This window comes from Aspergillus chevalieri, chromosome 2 (genome assembly GCF_016861735.1).
Source record: "Aspergillus chevalieri M1 DNA, chromosome 2, nearly complete sequence".
Lineage (NCBI taxonomy): Eukaryota > Fungi > Ascomycota > Eurotiomycetes > Eurotiales > Aspergillaceae > Aspergillus > Aspergillus chevalieri.
In genome coordinates this window covers 2089454-2104811 of record NC_057363.1, presented here as the reverse complement: position 1 = coordinate 2104811, position 15358 = coordinate 2089454, and the positions used below count along the sequence as shown (strand labels likewise).

The 15358-nt window shown below is 49.2% G+C and overlaps 7 protein-coding genes across 7 annotated transcripts; 3 read left to right on the top strand and 4 right to left on the bottom strand.

The window, feature by feature from the left end:
- Window positions 1–1018: 1018 nt before the first annotated feature.
- ACHE_20731S (uncharacterized protein) lies at window positions 1019–1706 on the bottom strand (the record flags this gene model as incomplete). Its single annotated transcript, XM_043285066.1, has 3 exons — window positions 1019–1038; window positions 1145–1378; window positions 1448–1706. The coding sequence occupies 3 exons, from the start codon at window positions 1704–1706 to the stop codon at window positions 1019–1021; spliced, it is 513 nt and encodes a 170-aa protein (XP_043133795.1).
- A 799-nt stretch (window positions 1707–2505) lies between these two features.
- Window positions 2506–4368, top strand: ACHE_20730A (uncharacterized protein; the record flags this gene model as incomplete). The annotated part of the gene is made up of 1 exon (XM_043285065.1): window positions 2506–4368. The coding sequence occupies one exon, from the start codon at window positions 2506–2508 to the stop codon at window positions 4366–4368; it is 1863 nt and encodes a 620-aa protein (XP_043133794.1).
- Window positions 4369–4760: 392 nt separating this feature from the next.
- On the bottom strand, window positions 4761–5893 carry RPL23 (60S ribosomal protein uL14; the record flags this gene model as incomplete). Its single annotated transcript, XM_043285064.1, has 5 exons — window positions 4761–4793; window positions 4851–4928; window positions 5088–5334; window positions 5544–5594; window positions 5880–5893. The coding sequence occupies 5 exons, from the start codon at window positions 5891–5893 to the stop codon at window positions 4761–4763; spliced, it is 423 nt and encodes a 140-aa protein (XP_043133793.1).
- Window positions 5894–6539: 646 nt separating this feature from the next.
- On the bottom strand, window positions 6540–8906 carry rpdA (histone deacetylase RPD3; the record flags this gene model as incomplete). Its single annotated transcript, XM_043285062.1, has 4 exons — window positions 6540–7682; window positions 7742–8283; window positions 8347–8647; window positions 8712–8906. The coding sequence occupies 4 exons, from the start codon at window positions 8904–8906 to the stop codon at window positions 6540–6542; spliced, it is 2181 nt and encodes a 726-aa protein (XP_043133792.1).
- Window positions 8907–9542: 636 nt separating this feature from the next.
- RPN11 (proteasome regulatory particle lid subunit RPN11) lies at window positions 9543–10830 on the top strand (the record flags this gene model as incomplete). The annotated part of the gene is made up of 4 exons (XM_043285061.1): window positions 9543–9614; window positions 9771–10024; window positions 10091–10626; window positions 10682–10830. 4 exons carry the CDS (start codon window positions 9543–9545, stop codon window positions 10828–10830), a joined length of 1011 nt encoding a protein of 336 aa, XP_043133791.1.
- A 476-nt stretch (window positions 10831–11306) lies between these two features.
- On the bottom strand, window positions 11307–12158 carry ACHE_20726S (uncharacterized protein; the record flags this gene model as incomplete). Its single annotated transcript, XM_043285060.1, has 1 exon — window positions 11307–12158. One exon carries the CDS (start codon window positions 12156–12158, stop codon window positions 11307–11309), a length of 852 nt encoding a protein of 283 aa, XP_043133790.1.
- A 696-nt stretch (window positions 12159–12854) lies between these two features.
- Window positions 12855–14561, top strand: TIM50 (protein translocase subunit TIM50; the record flags this gene model as incomplete). The annotated part of the gene is made up of 3 exons (XM_043285059.1): window positions 12855–13118; window positions 13184–13909; window positions 13962–14561. 3 exons carry the CDS (start codon window positions 12855–12857, stop codon window positions 14559–14561), a joined length of 1590 nt encoding a protein of 529 aa, XP_043133789.1.
- Window positions 14562–15358: the final 797 nt, after the last annotated feature.

The following is a 15358-nucleotide window of genomic DNA, read 5'->3' as shown; positions in this document are numbered from 1 at the left end:
TGAGTTTTGGTAAAATAGAGATTATGTCTGCAGTTTTTGTTTATCCTATTTCAATTGGGCATTCTTGGTACATAGACATTTTATACTGTTGATTCTACAGTTAATTGTTGCCAGCTATGTTATAATGTTCTTCCGGCGGAAATCTAACCCTAAGCATAGAAATATCATCGTTCTAAGTAAACAAGTGACATCATTCCAAGCCCATTAAACCATAGCAGCAGGTTTGGGCTCAGCCAACGCATTGCCCAGCCACTACCGCGCAAAGCAGAAAGAATAAGGGAACTTCTTCCGATCCTCATTCCTGAAATCATACCGTCTCCCAACATGTACGACAAGCCAGATACCTTCCATATAGGCCTCGATTGCGCGGAACATAGATCTCCTGGCTGAGAAGAGTACGACCTGGACAGCAAGCCGTCAGTAAAGTAAAGCTTAGTTACACAAGAGACACCGCGCTTGCCAGTATCTGAAGATGCGAACGCAGGCGCCTATTCCGAAGACGCTCCTCCATCATACTGGTAATCAACCAGTTCCATTCCGGATCTCGCAGCGATCGAATTATCTTCTTTGACTTGTCTTCTCCAGTGTTTCGATAATGAGTTGAAGGTCAAATATGATGTGATAAGAGAATGGCTGCTCAGATACTAGGAACACACTACAATTCTGTTTGTAAGGGAACTTGCATGTTCCTATTTACCCAAATAACATATCATATCGTGAAAATGTGCTGAAATCAAGGGAAAACAAAGCACTCCATACACCCGAGCCCATCCCAGTAACCCATTGCTACCCATCCATATCGCCAATATCTCCGAATATATATGGTTCCCAGTGTCATATTGTTGTAGTGGCAGAGGTAGTATCTCTAGCCAACGCATTGCCTAGCTACCACCGCGCAAAAAGGAAAGAGAGTATAAAGTCTTCTGTATTCTCTTGCTTGAAGTCATGCCATCTTGTAACACGTACCACAAGTTGTCCCTTGTTCATGTAGGCCTCTATTGCACTGACCATCGAGTTCCTAAAGGAGAATAACTGGACCTAAAGAGTTGGAATAAGGAGTGAGTGACTTTCCACCAGAGAACATGATTGTTTTATGTAGACAGGATTGGCAGGAAATGGGGAGAAACGTAAGGTGTTAGCTTACCGGTGTGTCGAGATGAAATTGGAAGCGCTTGTCCCGAAGACGCTGCTATATGAGACTGATGATCATGATGAGCTCCCGCGCAGCAGCGCCTTGCTGCCACCATCTCCGGCCCCCAGCAATGGAGATATGCATTTGATGTGAGGGAGATTTTAATCTGGCACTCCACCGACTGCTTTGAGTTCCTACGAAAGTCGGCGCGATTCGAAGGTAGTCCGAAAGCGAAAATCTCTAGGACTGCAGTAACGAATTAGTTCCATAGCCTCAATGCTAAATAGAAAAGAAAAAAGACGGGGATATACAAACCGTTTGCCATAGACCCCTGGAGGGTATTCCCCCCCTGCGGGAGTCTGGCGAGAGAAGTGATCTTGTACACATGGGATTGTAAGTGGTACGCGGTCTCGTAGTTGATGTCTAATTCATTCACAGGCACTCCTCGATCGAGAGCAGGAAAGCTTTCCCAAAAGTATCCGTCCGCCTCTTCATCTTCTTCTCCGGGCATTTTGATCTCAGACTGGTAAGGTTCAAAGAATCGAGGATAAAGATTTTCCTGCTCAAGGGACATTGCATCACATCTTATACCCAAATTTTCAAATTGGTAACATTGAAACAGCCTTTCCCCGATTTCTCGATATCTTGTCGAGCCCTCTGCGAAGTTGCTTGCCTTGGTGTTCTTGGTCGATGACCGACTCTCTCGATGGATGATCCATAATTCAAGAAAAGCGAGACAGCTTACACTCAACAGGTAAAAAGTGAAGATAAATTTGCTCGTAGAGAGTGGGGGGAGAGAAAGAAGGGACTCGCTCGTTCGATGGTTGTGACGGCGGTTGCAGGATCACTTGGACAATGTTTTGCTTTTCCTTGAATCGAACCAGACAAAATACTTCTCTCGTGATTAATTTATAGTCCAATTCAATACTTAATTAAGACTAAAGAAAGCAAACCCAATCTTGGAGGCGAAAGTACGATGTTGGAGTGATAAACAAAGTCACGTGAAAATTCTGTATTGGGAAACCACCTCGTCCAAAGCTGATCGAGGAACCAAAACCACTGCTATACACAAATGTGCATCCATCAGAGCAATGAAGCCCAGCAGAATTATGCTTCTCCAAGCAGCTGTGTTATTGAGTCCAGTGTTGATAATTCCACGGTTCTCGAATGCCTCTGATTGACGATGATCGTCATCTCTTTTTCTATTTTTTCCCCTTTGCGCCGGTGCATCATCACGGAGTCCACACCGAATACCAAGTTATATCCAGTGTATATTCATACCTGGCAAGTATCTCTACTGGTGACATAACATAACAGAAGAACCTCAATTTCCCGAACCCGCAAATGCTGGGTCTATTATCCGGGCCTCCTCGATGTCCCTCTTTTTCCTCGCCCGCCGTCTTCTCTTCGTCCTCTTTCCATTGGCGATAGCAGCCACGGTCTATCTCTATTTTTACCCGATCTTTCACGGCTGCGCCTTTCCCCTGCCTCGAAAGACGGAAGAAGGGGATGGAAACCAAGGCACGAACCCGCTCCTCGCTACCTTCCGACAGCATGTCGGTACCGCCTCCGCAGACGAACCGGCCATCTTCAGACTGCTAGTCCTAGCTGATCCCCAGCTGGAAGGAGATAGTTCGCTTCCGAGTCCCGATAATGCGCTTTCGGTGCGGATCCAGAAACACTGGCTTGCGGTCAAATCGGCTCTGCAATACCGCTCCGATGATGACAACGATACTAGCGAAAGTGATGCTGACGAGAGCGATACCGACGACGAGGACGAGGACGACACCAACAGCCTCGAACACTACTTACAAAATGCATACGCTACTATTTTGACAACTTGGCGCACCCTCATAACCAAAGACGTTCCACGCAGCTTGCGCGCTGCTCAGAAACGGCTTGATTTGTTGGGAAATGACTATTACTTGGCGCATATATACCGGACGCTACATTGGTGGACTCGTCCATCGCATGTCACAGTGCTAGGGGACCTGGTTGGCAGCCAGTGGGTTACGGATGAGGAATTTGACCGGCGCGGGAACAGATATTGGGACCGTGTGTTTAAGGGTGGTGAACGGGTTAGCGATGAGATTACTGTGACAGGACAAAAGGGACACGAGAATCATAAGGTGGATGATAAATCCGGGTTGGAGCAACTAGGAGCCAATCCTGCTTGGGATCACAGGATCATCAACATCGCAGGAAACCACGATATTGGATACTCGGGGGATGTCAGCGAGTCTCGGTTGGAACGTTTTGAGCGCGTATTTGGACGCGCGAACTGGGATATCCGTTTTCAGCATCCTATTTCTGACCATGATAATTCGACAGTCATCCCGACACTGCATGTGATCAACCTGAATACCTTGACCTTGGATTCCCCGGCTCTTTCAGAGAAGATCCAAGCGGACACCTATGACTACATTAATGATGTGATCTCCCACCGCACTTGGCCGGTTGAGGATCGCACGACCTTTACATTGCTCCTCACGCATCTCCCTATGCACAAGGAGGATGGAATTTGCATGGATGGGCCTTATTTTACGTATCATGAAAATGACGATGAAAGGGACATACCCCGCTTTTTGGAAGGAGGGCTGCGAGAGCAGAACCATCTCAGCGAACACCTCAGCACAAACGGCATTTTGCAGGGCATTTTTGGCATGAGCGGGAACGAAGAAGCCCCGACTGGCGGATTCGGCCGTAACGGGCTCATTCTTACTGGCCACGACCACACCGGATGCGATGTGGTTCATTTCGTTAATCGGACGAACGAGGACGCGGCTGAGCAACACGATTCATCCGAATCCGAATCCGGACAACAGGCTTGGAAATGGAAAGCAAAACGGTACTCCAGCCACCACGACGCCCGGAAAGACACACCGTCCATCCGCGAGATCACCCTCCGTTCTATGATGGGCGAGTACGGCGGGAACGCCGGTCTACTCTCCCTCTGGTTCGACGCCGACCCAACCGTAAACGAATGGAGATATGAGATTACCATGTGCGCGGCTGGAGTGCAGCATATTTGGTGGGCGGTTCATGTGATTGACCTTGTGACGGTTATCGTTTTCTTGGTTTACATTCTTGCTTTGGCTTTTGAATCTTCGATACCATGGATCTTCTACTTGGCAAAGGGCCAGAAAGAGAGAAAAGATTTGCAAAAGAGACAAAACGGTGGTCCACAGTCAAATGGGACTACGAAGCCACAGCAGACGAAGGAGTTGAAGTCGTAGTCGTACGGTTCTGGCTTTTGCTTTTTTTTTTTTTTTTTTTTTTGGATATTTATATATACTGGCACTACTTGGATACGGATTTGTCGCGGAGTGTTATCCATACGCGGGATAGAAACTACTTATCATTATAGATCGTTTCAAGTTGAACAGAATTTTGGAAGATTTTTGAATTCTCCGAGTCGCCATTATAAAAAAAAGAATAAGGTAAAAGAGGTCATCGAGTTCCGGGGTGAGTATTGAAAAAAAAAAAAAAAAGGAAAATATGATGGCTGCTTAAAAAAGGGACAAATTCAAAGCGCCTTTTTCCATTTTTTTAATTGCTTTAAATTCATATGCAACCCATAAGCCCAGCTGGTATCGTTCCATCCACATCAATTTTCGGATTCCCTTTTTTACATGACGACACCGGAGTTGGAAGCGATACGCTAGAGTATGTTAGTTGGATGTTGTCCTCTTGACTGGGGAAGAACGGGGTGTCTTACGGGCCAGAGCTCAGCAGCCTCCTTACCGACGGGACCAGTGATGGCGGATCCCTTCATCTCACCCTTGGCGTTGACGATCTATTTAAATATCAGCGAGTGTTCCTTTTCTATCGCCAAGATGAGGCCAATGGATAGAATGTCGGTTCAAGAATGTTGATGCTCCAATTCAAACAAACAAGCAGAACCGCAACTCCCATATTCCCAACACTCTATCCAACGACCCAGGGCATTACTCACAACACCAGCGTTATCCTCGAAGTAGAGGTAGATACCGTCTGGCCGTCTCCAGGGCTTGCTCTGACGGACGACAACAGCGGGCATGACCTTCTTACGGAGCTCAGGCTTTCCCTTCTTGACGGTGGCCATGACCATGTCACCGACACCCGCGGCGGGGAGACGGTTGAGGCGCGCACCAATGCCCTTAACCGAGATGATGTAGAGGTTGCGAGCACCCGAGTTGTCGCAGCAGTTGAGGACGGCTCCACTATAAGACGCATGTCGTTAGCGAGTTTGTTTCCTCCAGTTTTTCCATTTCGTGAATTGCGATTCGTGTGTTTGTGACGACGGTGCTGAAAGGTGTAGAGATTTTGGAAGGGTAGATTATGTTCGTCCGTATCGATGGAACGAGAACAGGGCAGATTCTGGCCGGATCGAGAAATCGTGCTGGGGATTCTGGGATTCATTCAAACGTACACAGGAAGACCGAGCGACATCTTCAGCTTGTTGCCGGCGGCACCACCACGACTATAATCGTAAATAAATCAGCATTCCCTTCTCGGTTCGAAAGATATTCATCTTTTGTTCGACAAATGCCGCCTTTGAGCGCTGCCTTCCGTCCTCGCCGTTATCCATCCATAACCGTGAGCCGCTTGGAATTTTTTTTGTACATCTTTCCGCTTGTTCACCTTATAACTTCCTTCTTTCCAATCCTTTTCGCTTCCCTGGACGACGACAACGAACGACAATGGACGGCAACGTTCGCGGGCATAACATCTGCTAGCAAAGTCAAACCGGACAGATAGCACTCACCCTCTCTTAGACATTTTGGCTGTTTGTTAGTTAAACGGTGTCGACTAACTGGGAAAAGGGACAAAGGTGTCGGGGGACGTCGAGGTTTGGCACGGCGACTGGGCGTGAGGGTTTCGAATTGGTCTCTCGCTTAGTGTGCGTCGTGGGCAAAATCTTGGCGCCTGCCGTCTATTGGTTGGGTGGGGGCTAGAGGATGTGCCCTAGAGCTTTACCATATGTGGACTAGCATATTATTAGATAATCAGAACCCAATTGGGAAGACCTGGTCTCGGCTATTGATATGACGTTAGTTGATGAGCCCTATCTACAACACTCAATAGAGATTTTGCTACTGGCATGCTGTGCAGAGAAAATCCGATTGTATAACTCATATGTACGGAATAGTCTAATACGTTTAGCGGCGTCAAGCGTCAATTAATTGAAAAGATCAACAACGCAGTAAAAGACAAGCCAAAAAATGTTCCAAAAGAACCAGAAACGAGATGAGAATGGCTAAATAAGAAAAAGGCCTCTCGCAATTATAGCATAGCAAACTTGAACCCTATAACATAACTCAATGCAATTCTTTCACCCAAACACCGTATTTGCCATATGTCCCCTAATTGCGCCAGGAACCGATAAGAAGATTGCGCTTTCGCCGCAGTCGGTGTTGCTGAAGTTTTACTCTTCGCTCTTCGCAGGCTCCTCAGGCTTTTGTTCCGAGGAGGCCTCTTTCAACTCTTCCGTATTGTTCGCATTGCTGCCCTCTTCCGTTGTCTTGGGTTCGTCTGCTCCAGTTTTTTCAGAAGCCGGTTCATCCTTGGGAGCTTCAGGCGCTTTCTCCGGCGTTGCTGCCTCGGTAGTAGCAGGAACAGTGGTAGTGTGCGTTGCTTCCGTTGGCGGCACTGTCTCCGTCTCCTCCACCGTCTGTGCTCCCCCTGGTCGTTCCGCTTTTTCTCCCACTGGCTCAGATACTTCCTTGGCGGGTGATTGGGATTTCGGCGGACTTGACGGCTCCGCTGCAGGCTTATCGGCACTAGGCGCTTCTTCGTCGGTTGGCTTCTTCTCTTGTCTTTCACTTGGAACAGTGCTCTCCGGCTGCTCTGGTTCAGGTGCGGGCGGTTGTGCGTCTTCCATCATCATGTCCTCGTCTTGGACCTTGGGCGAAGGCTGGTGCGAAGCTGGCACAGAAGTAGGCGCAGCGGCAGGTGCAGCGGATTCCTCTTCTTGCTTGTCAACAGCCATTTCCATTTCGCTCTGATCTGCTGCAGAAGTTTCTTCAACTCTTGATGGTGGCTCTGCAGAAGGTGAGCGGGGACCCTCTGTCTCCGCTTTAGGTGCTTCCGTCATCTTAGCATCGCCCATAGCATCAGCCTCTTCGTCAGCAATCGAAGATTCGTCTCGAGGTGTTGCGAGGCCACTGTCAAGCCCAGAGTCGCCAGTGTCGAGGTGTTTATAGCTAAAGTGGTTTTTGGACTTGAGAGTGTTGGGTTGACGGCGGATGCCATTGGCAGCGTTCTCCTCTTCATCCTCGCTGTCGCTAAGTTCGCCTGGCTTCTCCACATACTGATCGAAGCGTCGTTTGGTGACACGAACGTCTTTGTTCTCATCTTCATCTTCGTCATCAAGAATCGCATCCGCCTCATCGTCCATACCCCCTACAAGAGGGTCGCGAGGCACATCGGTCATCTGAACCGATGGTGCAAACGCTGTGCGCTTAAGGTTTTCAACCACCTGAGCACGGATTTTCTCGAGGTACTCTTTCGTGTTGGCATTATCCATATTCGATGGCCGTACGTCTAGCTCGTAGTCCGGACCGAAATACTATGATTTGTTAACACCCCATTCAGCGACAGGACGATGGCAAGGTAAGAAATACTTGCCTCATAATAGTCATTGTAAGGGAGCTGATGTCCTAGGTTTTCACCCAAGAGAATACCTGTTTCGAATGCCCATGTCCGCGCGACATTGCGCATCGTATAACCACCGCCACCGACGACCAACGTCGGCAAATTGAAGCTCTTGACGAAATTTACGCAATTTGCGTGACCTCTCATGCTCAGGTTGAAGCATCCCAAGCGATCACCGGAGAGACTGTCACCGCCGCATTGAAGGACCACAGCTTCAGGCCGGTACCATTCCATAACACTTTTGATAACAGGCTCAAAGATGCTCTTGTACGAGATATCATCGATACCATCGCGAAGCGGGAAATTCACGGCATAGTGTTTGCCCTGGCCCACACCAATATCGCGAAGTTCGCCAGTTCCGGGGAAGTATTCTCCGTATTTATGGAAGGAGACCGTCATGACACGATCTGTAGTGTAGAAGGCTTCCTCAACTCCATCGCCGTGGTGTACATCGATATCGACGTAGAGAACGCGCTGCTTGAACCGTAAAAGTTCGAGAATACCGAGGACGATGTCTAAGCAAGATTCAGTTAGTTGGATCCATTACGACCTCTGCTAAGAGCACACTTGTGCCTTACCGTTCACGTAGCAGAAACCACTCGCTTCGCTCTTCTTCGCGTGGTGAAGACCGCCAGCCCAGTTCACAGCGACATCACATTTGTTGCGATTTAGCCGAGCCGCACCTTCCATACTGCCTCCAGCACTAATACCGCAGAACTCAAAGAGACCATCAAACACGGGACAATCGTCACCAACATTGTACTTGCTCTGCTCCTTCGCGAAAGAATCCATGTTATCCGGAGTAACCTTCGAAAGGAAGTCGATGTACTCGTCGGTGTGGAACTGCGTCATCTCAAACTTGGAGGCGGGTTTCGCACGCTGTGATGTTTGCCTATCAGCCGCGATGTTCAAAAGGAACCCAAATCAAATCAGAACCACTCACGTAGATTTCCATTTTTTTGTAAAGACCATAGTTCATGACCAAACTATGGGCCATCCTTATACGATGAGGTTTCATGGGATGTCCCGACACATAGGCATAGTTTCCCACATCGGAATCGTAGAAGTAGGCGACCTTGCGGTTGCGATCCCCAACCCCATTGATAATGGGATCCAGCGGAGGTGCTAAGTTCGACATCCTGAGGAGTAATTCGTGCAAAGAGGCACGGAGGATGCTCGCTAAGTTGAATTATGCAATATATAGGTGAGTAGCGCCGGTCGAAGGATAAACCAATGTAGACGCCGTCGACGGAGTAGAGAAAGACGATAGTCCGAGACAAACTAGGCAAATGGACGGAGGCAAATGGAGAACAACTTTAAGACAGCAACAGCGCAATGGAATACGATTATCCCATCGCCCTCCGGAGTAGAAAGAGTAGAAAAGGGAAAAAGGAAGGGGAAGTGGACGAGGGAAGAAGAGAGGAATTGGTGGAAGGGGACGGCCGAGCAAAGACCGCCGGCGCGCAAGAGGGGAGCTTATATTGGCTCACCGCCTTTGGTTATGTGATGCGCCTCATCTTGTCTTTGGTACATCCTGTGAGCTCAACTCCTTCTGCCCATCCCGTCGACTGTCAATTTATTACTCTTGTCCTTTGTTGCTTTTGTCATTTTTCCTCCAGTATTTGGCTGCCGCTGCTGTCTGCTTCAAACGCGCTCACGAGATCGTCTCTTCGTGCCACCCAACGAACTCTCCGACGTTGACGCTTCCGTACTGGAAGCTTCTCTCCTGCTATCTTCCAGTTTATCCTTCTTGCACTGAATTTCCTCATTCGTCATGGATCGTCTAAATCGGATGCTTCATGCCGCCCAAGGTATGGGTATGGGCATGGGAGGTGCTCCTGGTGGTGTAAGTGCTCTTGTTGCGTCACTCTGCTGCATCTCGTTCGAGATCCTTTCTTCTGCTTGGAGGCTAGTGAATGGGTGCTTCAGGAGCAAAATGGATTCATTGATTTGCGAGGAAATTGAAGACCGGGGAAATTATAGCTGACTCGAGCTCTCATAGGACACGCCCAACCTGATCGATAACGCCGAAACTGTCCACATCTCGTCCCTAGCGCTGCTGAAGATGTTAAGACATGGTCGGGCAGGCGTGCCCATGGAAGTTATGGGTCTGATGCTGGGCGAATTCGTGGATGAATACACTGTTCAGGTGGTGGATGTTTTTGCTATGCCTCAAAGTGGTACTGGTGTCAGTGTTGAAGCCGTGGACCCTGTCTTCCAGACCAAGATGATGGAAATGCTGCGACAAACTGGACGGTATGTTTTTGCTAGCTGCCACCGTTTTTTATGTCAGTTGAGTACTGATAATTCTCTTTCATACAGACCGGAAAGCGTCGTCGGCTGGTATCACTCTCACCCTGGTTTCGGATGCTGGCTCTCCTCCGTCGATGTCAACACCCAGCAATCGTTCGAACAGCTCACACCTCGTGCCGTCGCTGTTGTGGTTGACCCCATCCAGTCCGTTAAGGGCAAGGTCGTTATCGACGCCTTCCGTCTCATTCAACCTCAGACCGTTGTCATGGGCCAGGAGCCCCGGCAAACAACATCCAATTTGGGCCACTTGAACAAGCCATCCATCCAGGCCCTCATTCACGGCCTGAACCGACACTACTACAGCATTGGCATTAACTATCGCAAGACGGGGCTTGAGGAGAACATGTTGATGAACCTGCACAAGCAAGTATGGACCGAGGCATTGCAGATGAACGACTTCCACGACGAATGCCAGCACAATGTTGAACGTATGAAGCAATTGGTTGGCCTTGCTGAGGGTTATGAGAAGCGGGTTAAGGAGGAAACAGAATTGAGCAAGGACCAACTCAAGACGCGATACGTTGGAAAGGTTGATCCTAAGAAGCGTATGTTGTTCCTCTTCTTACTACCGCGATGATTGATATTAACTATCTACTACAGATATCGAGGATGTCAGCCAGCAACTGATCGAAGATAACATCGTTGCGGTCTCGAGGCAGATGATTGACAAGGAAGCTTCCGTGGCACGGCCGTCGGAAGCCAAGGGAGCTCAGAATGGCGCTGCCATGGAGGTGGATGACGAGCTATAGATGGAGTATGTTAATCACGGCTAGGAATTCAGACATAAGCCTACGAAGTCCATCTTTGTGGGGATACGATGCATGCCATAAACCATTTCCGCGTTCTACATCCACTGGATATAATAAGCGACATAGACGAATGCCAAAATAGTAACAGTGAATTTTCATACCTTTGATAAGGATGCTGTTCATATTCCATGCAGTATGTACAATTCTCGTTCGCTGAACAGCGTCGATGCACTGTAAATAAGGGCATTAGCCCAATGACGGTAATGATACACTCGAATCATCCTGGCAACGTATGTCTCATAATAATACTCGTTAAAATATTGTAGTCGTCAAGTTCGCATACCCAACAGCGCAAACCAGATCAGGTTGTAACTCGTGACAGTCCTGGAGACCAGAAGCCGGCTCCGTCGTGCTCTCCCTGTAAATTTGTGCGACGGTGCGACAAACAATGTAGACACAATAAACAATGGCACTTCTCAAGATAGCTCTACAACCTGCTCTTCCTCTCCTTCGCTCTCCGACTCCTTGTCGTGCCTCCACTGCCTCTCCGGTCCCCAGACGATCTGCTTCTTTGCCACTTTCGTCTCCTGCAATAACCGCATCATGAGAGCTCCATGCCTGCGAACAGAGGGATAGCCGTCGAATTCAACATGTTTCAAATTCGGCAGTCTCTCCAAAATCTTGCGCAGAAGATCACCGGCAAAATCTGTGTAGAAGCCCTTGGAAATGCGGAAACCTTCGAACACCGGATGCGACGGGTCACACTCGATGAACACCTTCAAAGTACGAACGCGATGCATATCCTCCAGACCAAGCCCGTTATTGACGGTCCAGGATTTTGGAGGCTTGGTCCAGCTCGAGCCCAGAATCAATTCAATATTCGAGATTGACGGCCGGTAGAGTGGTGGTAAGGACCTGATTGTGGGCATTTTGGAGTAATCCTGGATCGGGAATACGCGGAAGGTCTGGATGGAGTAGAAATAATCGCTGGCCTCTAGGTGGACTTGTTTCGACACTAGAAAGAGGGGAAGACGCTCTGACAACGGTGCAGTAGGGGGGTTTTTCGACGAGGCGCCCACACTGCCGGTTGTTCGGGTTTGCTGCAACCAGCGACGACGAGTGGTGGCAAACAAGACGAAGGAGTAGATACGCAGGCGAAGTTCAGATGGGAGGTCAAGGAAGCGAAAGGGCTGTCTTGGTTCTCTGGACTCGATTTCTTCTTCTTCTTCCTCTTCTTCTCCGCCAACACCCCTCGAGGGGCCCCAGTCGAAGTCCGGATACGGGTCCTGAAGGGTCAGGTCCTCCATGGTCTTTGTGATGGAGAGCATGGTGAGGTGAAAGAAGGGCTGTGGGAGAAGCCTCTAAAACAAATACTCCAATGTGGGTGTGAAGGTCTAAGGTCTATATCGATCGCTGAAAGTGCTTGAAAAGAATATTATGGGTCTCCCCATTGTTGCATTAACTGAGATTTTGGATTAATCATAACACACTCCTCTCCTTCCAAACAGAGTACATCACCTCTGAGAAAGAGAAAAAGAATCAAAATGAGCAATAGGAAAGGGAATTGTATCCCACGAACGGGGCTGCAGCTGCATGAAAGACCTTAGCTGCGCTCTTGGGAGTGGGAATGATTGGTCTCCCCAGCTAATACAACCCGGCATGCATGGAGAAGAAGGCTTGTTGGGTCAAATTAATGTCTGGGTGAATCAACTTTCAAATTGGAGAAAAAAAGAAGAAGAAAAGGAAAAAAAGAATTTTGTTCGGAAGTTCTCATATTTATAGGCGGCGGCGGGAACAGGTTGCGCAGTAGGTGTCTCTTGACTCCCGTGGCAGCATTTGTCCCGAAGCGAACTTTCTTCGGAGTGTGAACCGCAGAGGGAAGAGGACCAAAGAGGCACTCGCAATTAAACGTCGTCAATTGTCTACGGTTATTTGGACAGTTCTCTCTCTGTGCCATCTTTACTGAGTGCAAGACATGAGTACTTGAACGCCTTTACTTGTCCGATTTATGCCCTTCCGTCATCATGCTTAGCCGTGCTATGCTGCCTCTGACGAGGCCCAACATCCTTGCTTCTACCACTCGTGTTTCAGCCCTGTCGACCCCTCGCTCGCGATGGTACGCAAAGAACAATAAACCCAAGACGCCATACAAGGTCCCAGACTCGGTCAAGCCCTCCAAGCCGGAGCAATCAGGAAATGCATCGCAGGAGCAGTACTCGACGGAACAAGCGGAATTCGACACCAAGGCCGATCCGCAGCAGAACACTGCTAACAGCACATCGTCAGCTGTAAGTAAAAAATATTCGGCCGCTGCTGAGCGTGGACTGTATCTAATTGGATTGACCTTATGCAGCCCGAATCCGACCCCACCACTACCGAGAAGAGCGCACCTCGAAAGCCGCTTCCCGACCTCACGCAGGGTATCCCTTCGACCTTGGCGGCAGAGCTGGAAGGCCGCACCAAAGGTCAGACACCATTTAACCTGACCGAAGATCCCAGCCAAGCAGAAGATGAGTACGATGACGGTGGCCGAGGCGACATTCCCAAGGACGGCTACGTCTCGTCTACGGATCGCCGCAGGGCCCGCATGGCGAACCTGATGTGGATTCTGTTCGCGCTTGGAGCAGTTGGTGGTACTGCATACTTGGGACGCAATTGGGAAACTGAGGAGGAGGAGAGGGCTCACCCGGAGCAGCCCTCTGGTTGGGGCGTGGGCCTCTTGTACAACCGCATCAAGGCCCGTATGAACGACATCACCAGCTACTACAAGGATCCTCCGTTCCCCAAGCTGCTGCCGGACGAGGACCCCAATATGCGCCAGCCTTACACCCTGGTGATCAGTTTGGAAGATCTGATGGTGCATAGTGAGTGGAGCCGGGAGCACGGATGGCGGGTTGCCAAGCGACCTGGAATTGACTACTTCCTCCGCTACCTGAATCAGTACTATGAGCTTGTGCTTTTCACTAGTGTGCCCAGCATGATGGCAGATCAGGTGCTCCGAAAACTGGATCCTTATCGTATCATTCGCTGGCCCTTGTTCCGGGAGGCGACCCGGTACAAGGATGGAGAGTACATTAAGGTAAGGTTTGGCGCATGCTGTAGATCAAACTCAATGCTGACGACCCTATCAGGACCTTTCGTATCTGAACCGTGACTTGTCTAAGGTGATCATGATCGACACCAAGGAAGAGCACGCCCGTTTGCAGCCCGAAAACGCTATTATCCTCAACAAGTGGCAGGGTGACCCCAAGGACAAGAAGCTCGTCGCCTTGATTCCCTTCCTCGAGTACATCGCTGGTATGGGCATTGACGATGTGCGCTCAGTCCTGAAGTCGTTCGAGGGTACCGACATCCCCATCGAGTTTGCCAAGCGCGAAAAGGCCATGCGCGAACGATTTCAGAAGGAAGTTGCCGAGGAGCAGAAGAAGAAGCCTCGTGTGAGTGTGGGCAGCTTGGCCACGGCCCTGGGACTCAAGTCCAACCGCACTTTGGATGGTGAGCAGACTCCATCTGAGGGGTTGGCACAAGGTAAGATGCTCTGGGACCAGATCCGTGAGCGGGGCCAGAAGAATTATGAGATGATCGACCGGGAGATCCGCGAGAACGGTGAGAAGTGGCTGGCTGAGATGGCTGCAGAGGAAGAAAAGTTCCGAGAGGAGCAGATGAAGAGCATGAAGGGATCTTTCACCAGCATGTTCGGAGCTGGTGGCGGTGAGGAGAAGAAGCAGTAATGGCCTTGATGATGACGGTTGATGGATGGAATTACGAAAATATGGAAGCGTATGGCGCATCAGAGCTGAACCTCTGTTTTTCTATTTCTATTCGTTCATGTACTTGTACCTGATGGATTGTTGTTCTGCGGGTTTCCTGTTAGGGGTTTCATGGCTCTGCGCGTCAAAAGTACTGGGATTGTATTTCTTCTTGTTTTTGCATGTATAAATTGGACAATATTAATCTGTGATGTCACCTCTCCACTGCCTTACTTGGAGAGTTCTTTTAGAACGCGATCTGCATATGATATCTGCAATTAACCCTGTTCCCCCGCGGCCTGGCCCCCGTGAATCACCGCAAATGCGCATATCGCATACAATCCTTGGCAATAATCTGCTGCACACACCCACAGGCCTTGAATTCGGCCACGGGGGATGTACAAAAAGGATTACTGTCCATTCGGTGAACAGCCAGCATCTGCACCGATTCGCGGCTTGCATCAGCGATCTCACAACTCGCATCGCTCGGAGTGTGGAACAGCAGCAATGCATCTTTAAGAATACGTAGCCCTGCAAATTACAAGGGACACGGGTATCCATATATGTATGTACTTGTGTACCAGTTCTTTTTTATTTCGAGATCGATGTTTCACAGTTGTCCTTCTGACCGCAATTCATCTTGCATTCAGGTATTCTTGGACAAGACGGACGGACTCAAGGGGTTCTCGACGTGCATATGGGAGCTGAAAGATAAGATATAAGAAGGTTGAGTTGTTCATTTGAAATTTTATCAAAATCATCATCAATACTCGCTATCA